Here is a 16,889-nt window from a genome sequence, read left to right as displayed (position 1 = left end):
TGCACCACTTTTGTGCCAAATTGAGTAAATGATTGGCTTCTGTGTTTCGGTAAATTTTGATGAAATAGCAAGAGATCGTTAAGTCACGTGTGTTTAGTTCCTCAGTACGAATAAAATATACTGGTCCCCAAACATTTTGTGCCATTTTTGTGAAGTTCAATGATGGATTTCATTACCCATGTAAGAACAATGTATATAGGTTGTTGCTCATTGGAGATATTTGGCACTAATTGAAGGCTATTTCCAGCAGTACGAAATGTGTTCCTTCCAAAAAATCTGTTTGAGGAGAAGAAATCAAATAGGACGGTTGAAGTAATTTATTGTACTTAAAGCCTTATAACCACAGAATATAATGCAGTGAATTTTATTTTCAGAAGTCTTTTTTTCTTGTGGAACTGGTCATTCAAAGTCAGCTAATTAAATATGCATAAATTAGTGAAAAATGGCCAATTTTGCCAAAGGAGCCATAACTCCAAGGGAATAAAATATTTTGAGCTAATGTTTTGCCACAGTGAATAGCTCACCATACTTAACATTTATGCTAAGTTTGGGCGAAATCGGTGATTTGAGCTGTATCACCTATTGCCTGTTTCTGCCCTGTTCTCACATGGACGCACTGTTATCACATACTTGTATCCGTAGAACTCAGAAGACCGGCCGATGAAAGCTCATAGCCTAATATTTCTTTCTGAAATACCTTTTATTTTATTTTAGCAAAATAAATCATTCCCAGCAAGTTTTATCTTTCCATTTTATCATTTGGAGACAGTTTCTTTAAATCCTTCTTTATTATTTTATAGATTGTATGATTATATGATTTGACCACTTATGGTTTACGTCTAGTAATGCTAAAAGTAGTCCTAAGGTGGCAGATCCAATGCAGCGGGCTATTTTAAAAATGTATGGCAGCAAACTCCTAGGGGGTGGGGAGAGAGATGTGACGGGTACGTACGTAGGTGTACCCTTACCTCATATTTAATGCTCATTTTAAAACGTGTAGGTCCTTCTTTAAGAGACAAGGGAGGCGAATATTATACTTTGGCTGTTGGTGGTTTAGATCAGCTTCCTTCTCTTTAATTGACGTCATTGTTATTTACATCAGTGTTTCATTTGTTGTTTAAAAGTGAAGTTATACGCCGATTTGTTGGAAGGCTACGTTAACATTCTGCTAAGTGGTGGAAATGGACTTGGAGGACAGAATGGTGCAAATGGTAAAATAGGGACTGACCACTCCTTGCACCAGGTACAGTAGTTCTGCCGCGATCGTAAGAGGAATTGTACCTCCTACACCTTCCTGGTGCGATGTCTTCCTAGATTCATATAACTTTTTACCATTCAGTATACTAATACAAATACTGAAAATTGATTGACTGACGCAAAGTTTACACGGGACAGGTTCCAAACGGATCCGGTCCGATGTTCGGAGCGGATGGGCTTTCTGTTTACACGGGACCGTTCTGAACCGGTCTGGAACGGATCCAATTCTGGACCTGCTATTTTGCATGTCCAGTTATGGGTCTGTTCTGCACCGCTTCCAGGGCGGTCCCATGTTAACACCTGGATCGGTTCCAAACAGTTCCATGTAAACAGAATACGGTTCGGAACGGTTCCGCTCCGGTCTCGTGTAAGCGTAGCCTGAGCTATCGCACAGTATCGCCTTTCTAATTGATTTAAATTTTTCACGTGACTCAATAATGTTTTTCCTCGGAGAGACACAACGATTCAAAATAGCACGTCCGAGACGGAATGTTGGAATGTCTAAAATGACATTCTTAACCTGAAGTTTCTCAAGTCTTCCTTTTTGTGAATGAGTTAAGTCCAAAATCATATATTTAATATATTTCCAACAGCAAGCGGACCGAAATCCGTCAGAATGTGGCAATGGAAGAACAAAATGGGGCTGCACAATGTTATTTCGAGGACGTCGCGGAAAACAAGGAGGCGACGGTGGAAATGGTGGAGACGCTGGAAGATCAGGTGAAACGTTGAACCGAAAAACAGAAAAAAACTGGTAGCTCTTAATTTATCCCTCCTCCCTTACCAAATACCATTTTGACATCTTGAAGTTTTTGAGGCACGGTGAATAAATGGTGCTGGGCTGTACTTTTCATTTAGTGGTTTAAGTTCGGTCCCTCGCCTGGATCATTTTATTGTGTTACTTTTCTCTCAGGTGTAAATGACCTAGGAAAGGGAAGGTGACATCTTTTCTGATCGCTGAAGTTTAGCCCAGGCTCGTAGCATGATAGAGTATTTCTACTCTCCCTCTCCCCTCCCCCCCCCCCCCCCGGCTTGTCTTTTGCAGAACTGCGTCCCACCTTTAATAGGCGATTTGCATGATGGCGTCATTGACTACAACTACCAGAATGCTTCACTTTTTCTTTTTTATAATTCTAATTAGAGCAATTGTTTTTTAAACCCCACTGGGGATTCAAAATTTAAATAATAAAAAAAGCGAAATAAATTCTGGTAGTTGTAGTCAAATGACGGCATCGTGCAAATGTGCTATTGGCCAGTACTTATCAACTGCTGTCTGGAGAGAGGCACTGTGAGAATTAACAAGTGACCTGCAAAAGAGCACGATGTAATGAACCACAGAAGGGCTCGAGCCCGATCTGGAGTCCAGTAGGCTAACTATTAGGCCGTCACGCGTCCCTTTTTAATGTGCACCGAAAAATTATATGCTAGACGGTGGGGTCGAGGAAGGGGTGGGAGAGTTACCCAGTGATGATGTAGGTGGTGTGACCATTTTTTTTTTAATTATACTGAACTTTACGTTTTAAAGGAAATGGTGGTAATGCTGGAAGCCTAACGCTTCACGTCCGGACAGTGCAAGGGAAAGCGGTGATGAAAAGTTGTCCTGGTAAAGGAGGCCCAGCGGCAGTGAATGGAAAGGGCGGAGCCGGTTAGCCACCTGTATAACTTTTTAAATATATTTTGTAGCTATTACTGTTCTTGTTTACGTATAGCAAAGACAATGATGCAAACCATTAACCTTCCCGTTACGAGACTTTTATCAAATTTGAAGAAGCTGGTCTAATTGAATAAGTGAGTGAGTACTGGGTAACAGAAATAGCAATAGCAATAGGTATAGTAAAAGTTAATAGTAATAGTACTTCCGTACTATTACTAATAGTACTTCCGTAGATAGCTTCGCCCCGTTTGTGCCATAAGAAGTTTAAAGGATGTAAAAGTTACAAACGAAGGCTGGTTTGGGAAGCGTGTCTTATCGCACGCTTGTGTGCCATATCGCACGCGTGTCCTTTCGCACGCGAGTTATATCGCACGTTAAGCGTGTCAAATAGCACACTGCCCTTAGATAAAAGCTTGAGCGTGCGAAACAATATCAACGGTGTCATTCTTTGTTTTACTTATTAAATATGCACATATCCGTGCGATGTGTGACACGCTTAGCGTGCCGTGCCATGACACGCGTGCCCATGCGTTCACCTTTTTCCCTGTTTTCCCGTGGAGGGTCACAAATTCTGCTGGTGAACTAAGCAATTTCAAACTTTTTTTTTCTGTGCTCCTCTGTTTTCATAATTTTCATTTTTTTTTCAGTTTGTATTCGTACTAAATGACATCCTAATCTCAGTGTTGTCACGTTTATTCTGTGTGTTGGATTTGTAACTGCTTTCAGTTAGTGAATAAGTTGAGGGAGTGAAGAAGAGAGGGAGGGATGTATTGAGTCAGTTGAACTGATTAGCCATATTGAGCATATGCGAGCAAGATAATAGAATAAGGTTGCCTCACTTTCATGTAGGAAGCCATGAAGAACTGCTACCCTGATAACCGGAAACCTACATAACCGAAAGCTAGAAGACGATTACCTTATAAAATGCATAAAATCATCTATTACTCATTCCTTTATATAAATATTATTTATTTCAGGGGGTCAAGGAGGTTCAGGAGGACGCGGGGTAAAATGTAAAAATGAACAAGAGTGCAGTGGTGGTGTAAAATACCATAAATGTACGGATAAATGTGTGCCTAATGGTTATACAAGCCCGGCGTCTGGTGGGTCAAGAGGAAGTAATGGAAATGATGGGCGTGGTGAGTATAACTGCCTGTCTAGGTTCTATCTCCCATTCACATTCCTTCAGGCAATGAAAAACCGTAAAGTTCCTAAAATAAGCCGTGGGATTTTATTTGCATAACGTTCCTTTCAGGTGGGCTTATTATTAAAAAACCCCCCCCCAACCGGCAAAAGAAACAAAGGCTACGAGGACGGCTTGTAGACGAGGGAAGGAGCATTGTTAATTTAGATTGAAATTTGCATTGTACATGGACACATGGTTCAATATCAAAATTTCCGCAAGGGATGAATGAACAGCTGCTAAAAGTTTCAGCATTGAATAGTAAATCTTCGTTTCAAAGTTTCAAAAAAAACCTGGTACGTCCGAGGGTTAATTTTGATATCATGTTTCTGAACTTATCTTAGTTGGCGTTGCCGGCTCCGATGGTAATGTTTTAGCCCTCAAAAAATCGTCACTCGGCAGAAGAGAAATGGAAAAATATCCATTGCCTTTATTAAATCTGATGACAAGATATGCGGAAGACCTGATTTGGGCTAACAAGATTAAAAGCAGCGAAGCTGTGTTAAACTTCATAATTCAACTGACGGAAGGCATAGCGGATGCATCTCACCTAAGAAAAGGTAAGTCTATCTTCAGAGCTGCAACGGATTGTACAACATAAACGGTAAAATCGATAACACCGCCTAACCCGTTTGCGTAGAAGTAGTTATGTTAACCTCGAACGTTGGTTTTTTAAAGGAAACGTTTACTCTTATGACGAGTTTATGTTGTTTATAATTTATGTTGTTTACACAAGGAATAAATGCTAAGAGCAAGTCTGTGTTAGAATGAAGCAAAGTGGGAAATGAATTTTTTTAACCCCTTTCATATTTTGCATGCAGTTAGATATTCATGGGGGATGTACAAAAATGTCCTTTTTTAAAGGTTGCCACCTTATTGTTGTCATGGCAACATCCATCGTTTGTTGGTGTTTCCAAACCTAATTTTTCAGCCAGAACATGCTCTGAAATGTGAAAAATGTAAACAGCTGAACACTTCAGCTCAAGCCTTGAATCAAATATAAAGTCATCATTCTAGTTTATATTGATATATCAGGTGTTTTCTTACATTAAATTTACAACGACTAAACATTCAATTAACAAAGTGCGTTTTCGGCCACAAGGGACGTTTAGTTTTCATCTTGGATTGAACACAATTTACGTTGTTTTACTCCAGACGATGGCACCACTCGCTCTTTAAGAAGATAAACTGTCTAGATGTACTAGTTTAGCGAAGAATCGCAATTTCTCGAGGTATTTTGTCCCCATTTGGACTTCGATCGTGCAAAACCCAAGAGTATTATTGGTCAACGGCTTTCACTAAAATGATACAATCCTTTATAATTTCCAAACATTGTGTCCTTGGACGTTTCCCTTTACTTGCTTTACTGTCTTTACTGAATTCTTTTTGGTGTTCAGTTTTTTTATAGCAAGATTGACAACGCAAATTATCTTAGTCTACGTCTTAGTCTTTTTTGTCCGCGTGCTGCATTTATACAGAGACCCCACAATTTTGTACAATTTGAAGGTGAGTACGTAAGCGTAAGCCAGCTGGATGGGGAATGATGGGGGAAGGAAGGGAGAGGGACGATTTCACTATCATTGTTACAAGAATGAATCACTTTTAGCAACTGAACTGGGGTTTGAACTGGGTTTTTTTGGGGTATTTCATTTTCCCATCTTCCATTTAAAGTTTCCCTTGTTTCCTAACAGTATTTTGTCCATTTTTGTGTTCCCTGTTCCCTTAAATATCAGAGAAAAAGATTTTATAACAGATCTTCCAGCTCTATTTTGATTTTGTTCACTGGTTCCCAATCACTTTACTCGGTTATCCACGGTCCATTTATCGTTAAACGATTGTTGCAGGGAATGTATAAAAAATGAAATGTTGACGGTCCAAAGTATGTTTAAAACTTTTGATTTTAAAGATTGCTTATTTTGAGTCCAAGGGGCCAGAGTAAAATAGCTCAGTAATTATCTATTTGAACCTCTTTTATTTTACCCTTTTTTAATGAACATTACCAAATGGATTATGTGATTCGTGCTTTACGTGAAATTAAACGATATTGTTGAATTCAGAAAAAAACTCATAGAAGATTAAGACTGAGACAGAAAGTTTGTGTCTACAATCTTGCTACATATAAATTAAAACTAAATATGATGAAAAACAAAATCCAGTACGGCCAGAAAAGCAAGTAAAGGGAAACGTCCAAGGACACAATGTTTGGAAATTATAAAGGATTGTATCATTTTAGTGAAAACCGCTGACCAATAATGCTCTTTGGTTTTGCACGATCGAAGTCCAAATGAGGACAAAATACCTCGAGAAATTGCGGTTCTTCGCTAAACTAGTACATCGACAGTTTATCTTCTTAAAGAGCGAGTGGTGCCATCATCTGGAGTAAAACAATGTAAATTGTGTTCAATCTAAGATGAAAACTAAACGTCCCTTGTCGTGGCTCGCTGACTCAAGTCCGCTCAGTGTCGACTCAGTGAGAAGTTAAAAGATGCTAAGCTTGCTATTACTTGTGCAGATATGCTGAAATTAGCCACTGAAGGTGTATATACAGCAACATGATCCTCAGAAAAAAGGTACAGGCACTTGACTTTGTGTTGAATATGAATGCTCAATGAACTAACCGACGCCATTATGGCAATGGTGAACTGGAGAAATTCTTGTGTAATAAGCTTTATTTTGATCGATATTGCTAACAAAACAAATGCTAAATATGATTGTTTTGATTAGAAAATGGCTCAACAGATACGGTTCTTTGCGACCGAGGGCAGTTTTACTGTTGCAAGTGTTTTTGTTAGTGAGCAGACAAAATAATAATTTCGCCAAAATATGCAAAACCTGATTTTTGAGGTTTGTTCATTAAATTCCCTAAAATATAAAAGAGCCCGCCCCGCAGAGATCTTTACAGTTTTAGCAACTAGGATTTCTGTGTAAACTGACTGCGTAGTTTGTGGTCTGGAACCGTTGTACTTTTGCAGAAATTAAAAGTAACGTCTGGTATGTTTTACCCATCAACCAAAATGGCCGAAAACGCACTTAGTTATTTGACTGTTTAGTCGTTGTAAATTTAATGTAAGAAAGCACCTGATATATCAATATAAACTAGAATGATGACTTTATATTTGATCCAAGTCTTGAGCTGAAGTGTTTTAATGGTCTTGAGAAACTGCTGTTTACATTTTTTACATTTCAGAGCATGTTCTGGCTGACAAATTAGGTTTGGAGACACCAACAAACGATGGATGTTGCCATGACAACAAAAAGGTGGCAACATTTAAAAAAGGGCATTTTTGTACATCCCCCCTGAATATCTAACTGCATGCAAAATATGAAGAGGGGTCAAAAATTTCATTTCCCACTTTGCTTCATTCTAAAACATACTTGCTCTTAAAAAACTTAATTAGAGGGACAGTGTCGCCATGATTTAGTGGTACTTGAAAATGCAACGAAGGTGATGATATCAATTGGAAGTCCACTAATAGTGGCCTGACCTTAGTAAATATTAAAAACTTATTTTCGATGCTGTTGTACGTTCAAGGGACCAAAGATTCCTTATAAAAACAGTTTTAGAGAACTACCACACATGCTATGTGTTTGCAATGCTAATGCCTATGCTCTTGTCCTTCATTGCAGTTGCAAAACGAAGGTTGGCTTTCCTAAACAAAAAAGGGTTTGACAGATTTGGCAACAACGAGCTGTTCGCTCCTTTGATGAAATGGGAAACCATGAAGAAGGGAATGGAAACCATTAAAGATCGTGCAAAGTCGTACGAGGATACTTACAATAGCCTAGAGACATCGATTCAAGAAGAAATTTCTGAGTTGAAGAAAGTGCTTCCACTGGCAACGTTGATACAAGTTCGAAGAGAAAAGGAAAGGCTCGTAGAGTCCAGAAGAATAGCAATAAGCGAAAAGGGGGCATATGTCGCGGTAAGTTGAACATTCAATGAAAAGGTTCTATGGTTTTTAAAATGTAAGGGGAGGCCTCGAGCAAAATAGCATACTGTGACGTCATCAGCTGCATACAGGTCCGTTTTCAACGTCCACTCTAAAACACAAAACACGAAAATTAAACAGCATTTCAAAAATTTAACTGCTTGCGTGCTTGCATTTGTCAGCGTCTTCATCGAATACGTGTGGACGGAAGGTGAATCCGCAAAGAAAACCTGGCGTTTTTAATTGAAAAAGAAAAAAAAAATGAACGTGGTCTAACACTTGACCCTCGAAAGCACAAGAAAATTCATACCGCCACTGTGATTAAAGAGGGAGGGGGAGGGGGGGGGGGTTCGTCAATGGGGGGCTAGACGGAACCTCATCCTAGGATTTTGGTTTTATTAAAGAGAAGCAAAATAATTTGGCAATAAGAAAAAAGCCCTTAGAGAAAGTCCTTTTGATGGCTGTGTCGCCTTATGACGTCACATGACGTCATTTAAGCCGACATCTTGGTCCCGCTTCTTCGAATTGACCATTTTTGTAGAAAATGGAGATTGATGCGAAATCAAGTCAGAATATTTATGGATTGTATAATTAAACAAACTGCACAATTAAACAAATTGTGCATTTCCGTTTCAAAAACTGGGAAAACATAGAAAATGTTAAAAAATAAAGAATTTTTTGGCCAGACCAAACCAAATATCATGGACTTAATTTTAGCAGGGTATGAATGTTTCAGGATTTAAGAGTAATTTTTTTTTTCAAAATATCAAAAAGAACCTCGAAGGAGTAGCATCCAGCCCCAACCACCTTGCCCCCCTACCCATCCTCCCCTACCCACTTGTGCGTCCGAGGGTTAACTGATGTTATTTGGTAAAAGATCTCTCCAGTATTCTGCTTCAATACGTGCGAAAAACGATTTAATTCCAGGTAAAAGTTAACAGATTTCATATATTAGTTGCATTTTACCAGCCCGCTAAGACTTGAAACCATTGTCTGTATATCGTCAATGAAGCGAGTGCGTGAAGGGTCCACGCGTTGCCCTGTTATTATCACAGCAATTATTCTACTTCATAAAGAGGATTTTCATTCGCAACGTTCTGTCCATTCATTCCGGAATATAAAAACGCGCGCATTTCACATTCCGATCATTGTCATTCCAGAATTGTGAATAAAAGACCCCAAAAAATTGAAATACATAATACAATCTAGCAGACAAATCGCGAAACCGGTGACTCGCTGTGTTTCCAAGCAAAATATATTTACCACTCGCCTATCGGTCGACTTATTAAGCTAATTCATCCAACATTTTTTAAAGAAACCGCTTCAAAAAACTCCCTGGAAGTACTTTCTCTCTATGCCAGAAGGAAAAGTTTATTACTTATTGTTGTTCTAGTGGTAGTTGCTGTTTCTTATCAGCTTTTACGTATTTTACCATAGGCCATTGGCGAATTGGAAGCAAGTATGAACAGCTCTTTGGAGTCCATAGACGGGCTGGTGTCGGGTGTGTATAAGAAATCCAAGTTTAATAAAGGAGACTTCTTTGTAATGCTACAAGGTATAACGGGGTTCTTGAAGGAAGTTAAAGGAGGAGATCCACTAGCAGCAATCAATGAAGCTCTAGGAGTAATTGGTCATTTTACTACCAAGTGTAATACTGGTACACTCCAAAGCATCAAGAACAAAATTAAAAAATGGATGACATTTGGCAAAGCATACACAGCTCTGAAAGACTCTAATGAACTGGATTTTGACCAAATGGACGTAACAGCTGTACCAGAGATGATGAAGGTAATAAATCATTTATTTTTTGCGTTAAATACGATTATTCAGCTTAACCCTATTCAGACCGGGGGGGGGGGGGCTTTTGAGGCCCGACCTGACTTTGAAGTCTTATGACTTTTTTAAGATTTAACCAAACCCTGCCAAACTTTCTGAGTTTTTCTAAAATTTATTTGGCAATAATTTCGTATGGTTGGATGATGTGTGAGAAATTTGACATCGCCGTTTGCGCTTTCCCAATTTGTAATTTTTCGTGTTTCTGATAATAAAAAGTTACTTTAATGGAATTATTTTTACATTTCTACGGTTTAAAAGCACATTTTAATTGATTTTGAGTACTTTGCAGTAATTTTGGGTGGTTTTCTGGCATTTTGGAAAAATTTTGAAATCCAAGAAGGCGGATCCAAGATAGCGGCTATTTTGACATCATGATGTAACTGCCACGTGTTGTAACGTCAACAACCCACGTGCCGTATACCAAAAGAAAGATGTTCGGACATACAATACATCCTATAAGTTTCATTGTGATTGCTTAAATATTCTGGAAGTTACATAGGGGGGGGGGGGGGGGGGGGGCTTAATCTCCCCCCCAATAGTGTATGTAATTGTAAGTAATGTACGTGTTTTTAAATGTATCAATATTGTGTATTTATCTTCAAAAAAAAAAAGAGAAGTTAAAAAAAGCCCGGTCTGAATAGGGTTAAATCGTTTTATAATCCATTTTTAATTAAACTGCAATTGCCTTATATATTTAACATAATCTTGAGCAAAAAATTCTGTTTTGAGTTTAGCTGAATTGAATTCTGAATAATATATATACATGTTGTAGGTTTTCAACTTAACTTTTTAAAGCTAGCAATGCTTAAGTCGCGTGACAATTATCTACCCATGACGCTGTGCTTCAGGTTTTTTTTAAATGGGTTTGATTAATTCATAAATTATACTATTCAAAAAATCACATATAAGTGGACGGAACAATTTGTATTTAAAAAGTCAGTAATATTTCAGTTGAAGAAACTAAAACAGTGTATCTTTTTAGAAAAAAAAAAGAAATACATACGCTAAATGTATGTTGCTTGCAGGTACAATGGGTGTCAAAAGTAGTTGATATAGTTGGTTAAAATAAGTGCTTACCTTAATATTTCTTTCTTTCTACTTTAAATCCGATGTAGATTGCCAACCGTTTCTCCCCTTCCCCTGAACACAAACGAAAAAAAATGGTGCAGATGATAAAATTAATGTAACATTGTTTCGGGGCGAGGGAAGGGGTGTCTTTATATCGAGGAGGTGAGGGGAGAAATTTGTCCGAGGTATTGAAAAAAAATAACCGAGTGTCTCAACACTATACTGGCGCTTATTGAAGCTTACTTAAGTCTGTTCCGAATTTCAGCAATTTTTTCAGCAAGGCTGTTTTGCTGACTCGAGTGAATTTTATGGGAAGGAAATAACTGAGAGTTTTAAAGATGCGGGTACACATCAATATTGTTTATTTGCGCCCGCGTATAGTGTCATTTGTGGCCCGAGCGCGAAGCGCAAGGGCCACAAATGACACTACAAGGGAGCAAATAAACAATATTCCCGAAAAAGTCATTTTATTGCCATTATTATCAATAAACAAGGCCAAATAACATCCAGATAGGTAACACATTCAGTTTAATGAAGTTAGCATCATGATTTTCAATTCAAATAACACAAGTACTTCGTTGCAATGAAAATTATACACGATGCTACTGAGGCTTTATATGTCTTATTGCGTAGTTGTAGTCTAAAAGAGCTAGCTGCAGTGTCTCTGAAAATAATGAGCAATGGCTTGATTCATGGATAAAAAATACTTTACAAACTTACATTTTCCGATTGAACTTCGGCGTAAAATTCCTGCAACTGCTTTAGCTAAATTAGCTCGACCGGAGATACACAATTCAAGTGAACGATGTTTCGTTTCTCGCAAGACAACAAGGAGTTGCTCTCTTTGTCTCTTCGCCTTGTGCATTTACTTCTAAATCCGATTTTTTTTGCTGTATTTTGTCCCATTTACAACAAATAGACTTTGATTTTTCCTACCGAACACAATTCGCTTCGCGAAAAACTGTTCGAGACTCTTGCTGTACGCGTACGCACCTGAATGATTTTTCGCGTCAGCGACGCTGATTGGTTAAAGTTCAGCTGCAGGGCCGTTAGTGCATTAACAGCCCGCCAGGAGTCATTTGCGGCCCGCAAAGCGCGTGTTTTCAATAGGGCGGTTTTCAATTTGGCCGCGTGTATTGATAATAATAATATGTAATTGCTCACAGTAAAAATAAAAATAAAAAAACTGACAAAACACCTTTACACGACTAAATCAACTTCTTTTCAATGTGTGATAAATATTACTATTCCTGAATATATTTCACTTAAGGAAAATTCAAAGATACTCTGTAATTTTGGCTGATTGGACAGTGTTAAAAAGGCTTGCGCCGGTTCCCGCAATTTTCCTGTTTTGATCCAAAGCGAAAACAGTACTATAATCAAAAGTTGCTCCTAAAAAAACGTGGCGGAAAGTTAAACTGATACACTTTACCGTTCACCTGCTAAGCCAAAAATAATTATCATCCAATCGAAACAATCAACACACAGAACGTAATGGTATTTCGGATATAACAACATGAAAGCTGTTCAAGGTTTTAACACCTTGACAAAAACACGTAAGTATCTTTCATCAGCAAGTGTAGAGCTTTTTGTCTTACCTAGTATTATTGAATATCTGTTTTTCGTTTTGCTTAGCTTTTTCCTACTGCATATTACATTTATTTCTTTTTAGTTCCCATGCAGTCAGTTAGTGTAATATTTTGCTAGATCATTTATGTTACGTTAGTACATGCAGTTGTAACATATAAGGTAAAACAGCACGTGTTCCATTCTCAATATATAACTCGTTAAACAATCAAAGGCTAACCTGGAAATGAACAAGGAAGGACTTGCAGCGGACCTGGTATGCATGCTGGAGGAAAGGTCATTACCTCATAACAAGGCAGAATTGGAGGCACAGATTGAGCGGTTCTTCATTGCTGGCTCAGCAAGGATTGATCTCATAGCAAAAGTCATCGACTTAGACAACGACATTGGAGGATTTAACTTCGATATCCGTAACTTGAATGATACAGCAAATGATATTCAGAAGCTCATTGATTCTTCAGGTGAGAAATGTTTCGAGAATGATCAGTGTTCTGTAATCAGCAACAATAATTGTATTCTAATTTTAGAATGTCTTCCATATGTTAATAGATGGCCTCCTAAAGTCGTTTAGGAGGGCAGAAAGTGGGCTGCAGGTGGGGAGGGGCTCATGAACAAAATGCGCGGAAATCTTTTGAATTTATGCAGCAAAAATTATGACTTGGAAAATAATCACGTTTAGACAATGTAAATATGCAGAGGCATCGGGACGCGATAAGTCTTCTTAATCGACAGAGCAAGCATTTGTTCTACCGTGAAAGAGTTGGGAATTTTAAGAAGATTCGTTCAAAATTCGTTAAAATTATTAACTTTCGCTTACTAGAAGTAAGTGAAGCTCGATTAGGTTGAGTAATTATTCTTCACCACGCATACAAAGCTTTAGCTATTCATTGTTCTCTACAAAGCCGGTGAATGATCTTGAGTGACTTCGGATGTAAACATTACGATTTTAGCGAAAGTGAATCGCTTATGTACAGCAAAAGTCGCGTGTATACTTTAAAAAATAATAACAAGCCACACACAAAACAGTGAATTAAGCAAAACATTTATTTCAATCGTCTAACACGACGCATTACAATTATGAAATTGAGTGATTAATCGTCCCCGCCATTGCTAAGGGGCTGTACACAGGCTATTTTGTGTATGATTGCTACACAAACATAACGGCAATGCTAGCCGCTCTAGTTGAAGTAACAGTGGATGAACCAGCAGCCTCAATAGCACCCCCACCCCTCTCTTTAATACCTTCTGTTCTGACACCACCTCCCACAGTGGAACCATTTTCCCAACCTAGAAAGGAAAATAGCGAATCGTCCTCAAATTGGGCTACTAAATTATCTGGATGACGAACCGAAAAGGCCTTCAAGACTGTCCAATGGACGACAAGACGATTATTACTTTCATCAATGTAATGAATGAAACACAAAACACCAACTCGACATAAAATGCGTTTCTCATTTTTGTTTTCCTTTTTGGTGTGTTTTTCTTTTTAGATGCAGACTCTCCAATTGAAGATTCCGTCAAACAGATGTTTCTTGATGATCTCTTGACGTCTTACAAAGAAATAGAAACGCGTTTTGCTAAGCATCTGTACCAGTTCTACAAAAGCTATGAGTTCCGCTCGCTGTGGGATTTGAACGACAGAATCACGGAATTCCAGAGACGTGCAAGTGATGCAGCAAAAGGCACTGGGAAGCTTCAAGGAGTTGTTGAGCTGACCGAGGCTATGAATGAGATAGATAAGATTGAGTTAAAGGGTCAGAAATGTTTTACCAGTCTTCCTTACAAGATTGATACACACAAATGGTCTTTCGATAACGTTAAAGACAAAGTGGTAGGTTATTAGATACATGCATGCATATAAGCAGGTATTTAAATAGGAGCTCTTGTCGGAGTACAGATACTCGCGTTCCCGCGTGGCTGAAATGCAAAATGACGAATATTTTCGCCAATATATCTTACACCTGTACAATGAATTGCACAAAAATTTATAAACAACCCGCGAATGGAGTTCTCGTGGAAAAGAGTCTTGGGCAAATTACGGATTGTGAAAGAAAAAAATTGATCAAAGCAAAGGAACCGGCTGACTCAAGTGACAGGCGGAGTGGAAGTGCTACACATTTCTACACAGTTCTGCAAAGTCAAGCATCCACCATCTTGGACTCCACCGCAACCAAATTCTAAATTAAAATCAAAAAAGTTTTACAAATTAACAGGAATAAGCCCGCGTTAAAACAACAACTTCATCATGTCAATTTTTTTTTTCATGTTGTTTCTCATCACGTCCTGTTTTGGATTTAATCGATGTAATATATTTAAGTTATGTACGCTGCTCCATGTAAAAATCTATTCATAATCTGTTTAAAAGTTTTAATTGTATTGTAATAAAACGAAATCATGGATGGCCACGAAAAAGAGTAAACAAATCATTTTTGTTCTATTTCTTCTCTTACAGATGTTTAGTGAGATACACCAGGGCAAAACGAAGTTCGATTTGAAAATTTCGGATAGCTGCGAACATTGTTACAATGCTCGTCTGTTAAAGGTAAAGCATTTATAGCAACTTTTAGCACTATATAGAATTCTATTTAATTAAATTTCCCCTTCTTTTACAAACGGATGTCCCGTCCCGCCATCGCTTCATCAGAAAGTTTCCACAAAAGTGACACCAGGGACATCGTGAAGTGTATATTAAGGAGTTTTCAGCAATTTCCTGCTCTTGTGTGCTACAAATATCAATTAGCTGAATTAGTCACAGCTAGAAAATGGTATCAAACGAATGCCCAATCATTGAAATAAAAGTCATGTTATTTTCTTGACGTCACTGGTTACCATAGCAAAGGTATAACCAGTTAAAAATAGAAACCCGCTCCAAGGTTTTATTTGTAAAAATAATGAATTTTCTGTTACAATTTACTAATTTGTTGTAAAAAAAAAAAAGTACGTGGTAACTATCATAAACCCTATTTAAAACACTTTTACCATCGTTTCAGATGTACGTGGAGCTTTATGGTGACAATACTCAAACTGGTAACTACCCAGCTAAGGTTTATCTGAAACTACGTCATATGAGTGGCTCGCACTTCAGAGATGGAAATGGGAACGTCAGGGAATTCCGACAAAAGTTGGGATTTTTCCGAACGTTTGAGTTTAACCGTTTTGCAATCACTAACACCACTAAATGCAATGAAGAAACAAAGAAGGACAACAGTAAGTTGCTGAAAATGATTTGTACTTAATCCGTGTTAACGTTTTTCTTCCCCATTGCAAACTGATGGTTGCCGTTTGACGTTGTAGACTCAAGATAGAACTAAAAAGTTGTGTTTATTTTAAAGGAGGAACTAAATAATAAAATGAGGGACTGTTTCGAGCCGTTAATTACTGTTGTGCAATATTTGCCCGAGCGTTACAGGGAATTTGGCCTTGCTTTCCAGAACAACTTGCCTTCTTGTTTACTTGGTTACTTTTAAATGATTGATTGATTGATTGATTGCTTGTTCGATTTATTGATTGATCGATCGATCGATGAAATGAGGGGTCATCAGTTGATTCTTGCGATAATCGAAATGTATTTATATAAGAAGAGTTTTCAACCAGACAAGTCACTTAGTAATTATACAAAATTAAAGTGCTGACCATGGAAATATAATAATCACTTCGTCGTTATTTTTTTTTTTTCAGGAGATTCTTTTTATTGTATGCCGAAAACTGATCGTCGCTTACAGTCGATGTGCTGTCACTTCCTGAGCGACTTTCAGTGTGATGACACACTTCTTGGGGCAGTGGAATGTCAGAGTCCATTTGGAACCTACGAGCTGTCCATACCAATCGACGATAAGCTTCCCTGCACAACAAGCAGTACGGAAATAACGGACCAAAACTGCAAGGACTTTGATGTAAGAGATGTTGTGTTGCTTGTTGATTCTCCTTATTAGAATGGAACTAATAAAACAGTAATAACGCGTTCTCAGAAAAAAAAGAAAATATATTTAAAATTATAACCTTTCGGAAGCCACTCTGCTCTTGTCTACGGATTAAAATAAACCACGCATTATAATCTGTCAAAGACAGCAGACTGGATGCCGAAAGCTTAAAATTTTAAATAATTTTTACCAGAGAACGCGTTATTACTGTTTTATTATGAATCCTGGTAACGGATTAAAAATGTTGGCAACACTAGTCTTCACCAACCTCCTGTACATGTCAAGTCCCGGTGTACTGAGAAGCAGCTAAGGTATTTTTTGGTTGTTGTTGCTGTTGCAAATGTAAAATTTCTGCCTCGTTGGGATTTCTTGCCAAAGCAAGAATCATGGTCGTTTACTGCACAAGACCAAAAGCACTGAGGAATTAAATCTGTGGCTTTTTCCCAAAGTCTACA

The 16,889-nt window shown here is 38.0% G+C and overlaps 1 protein-coding gene across 1 annotated transcript in view; it reads left to right on the top strand.

The window, feature by feature from the left end:
• Positions 1 to 16,889, top strand: part of LOC144642127 (uncharacterized) — a 41,133-nt gene that overhangs the window by 23,293 nt on the left and 951 nt on the right. Inside the window, exons 3-14 of the mRNA XM_078501119.1 lie at positions 1,125 to 1,243; positions 1,851 to 1,977; positions 2,783 to 2,902; positions 3,889 to 4,050; positions 4,439 to 4,654; positions 7,722 to 8,017; positions 9,461 to 9,811; positions 12,729 to 12,975; positions 14,005 to 14,345; positions 14,967 to 15,056; positions 15,505 to 15,721; positions 16,193 to 16,407. Of these exons, the coding sequence (XP_078357245.1) occupies positions 1,125 to 1,243; positions 1,851 to 1,977; positions 2,783 to 2,902; positions 3,889 to 4,050; positions 4,439 to 4,654; positions 7,722 to 8,017; positions 9,461 to 9,811; positions 12,729 to 12,975; positions 14,005 to 14,345; positions 14,967 to 15,056; positions 15,505 to 15,721; positions 16,193 to 16,407 (2,501 nt within the window). The remainder of the gene's footprint in view (positions 1 to 1,124; positions 1,244 to 1,850; positions 1,978 to 2,782; positions 2,903 to 3,888; positions 4,051 to 4,438; positions 4,655 to 7,721; positions 8,018 to 9,460; positions 9,812 to 12,728; positions 12,976 to 14,004; positions 14,346 to 14,966; positions 15,057 to 15,504; positions 15,722 to 16,192; positions 16,408 to 16,889) is intronic.

The sequence above is a fragment of the Oculina patagonica genome, chromosome 2, assembly GCF_052425735.1.
Source record: "Oculina patagonica isolate OP01 chromosome 2, crgOcupat, whole genome shotgun sequence".
NCBI classification, from domain to species: domain Eukaryota; kingdom Metazoa; phylum Cnidaria; class Anthozoa; order Scleractinia; family Oculinidae; genus Oculina; species Oculina patagonica.
Note: the sequence above shows the minus strand (reverse complement) of the source record. Positions and strands in the feature narration are given on the sequence as shown.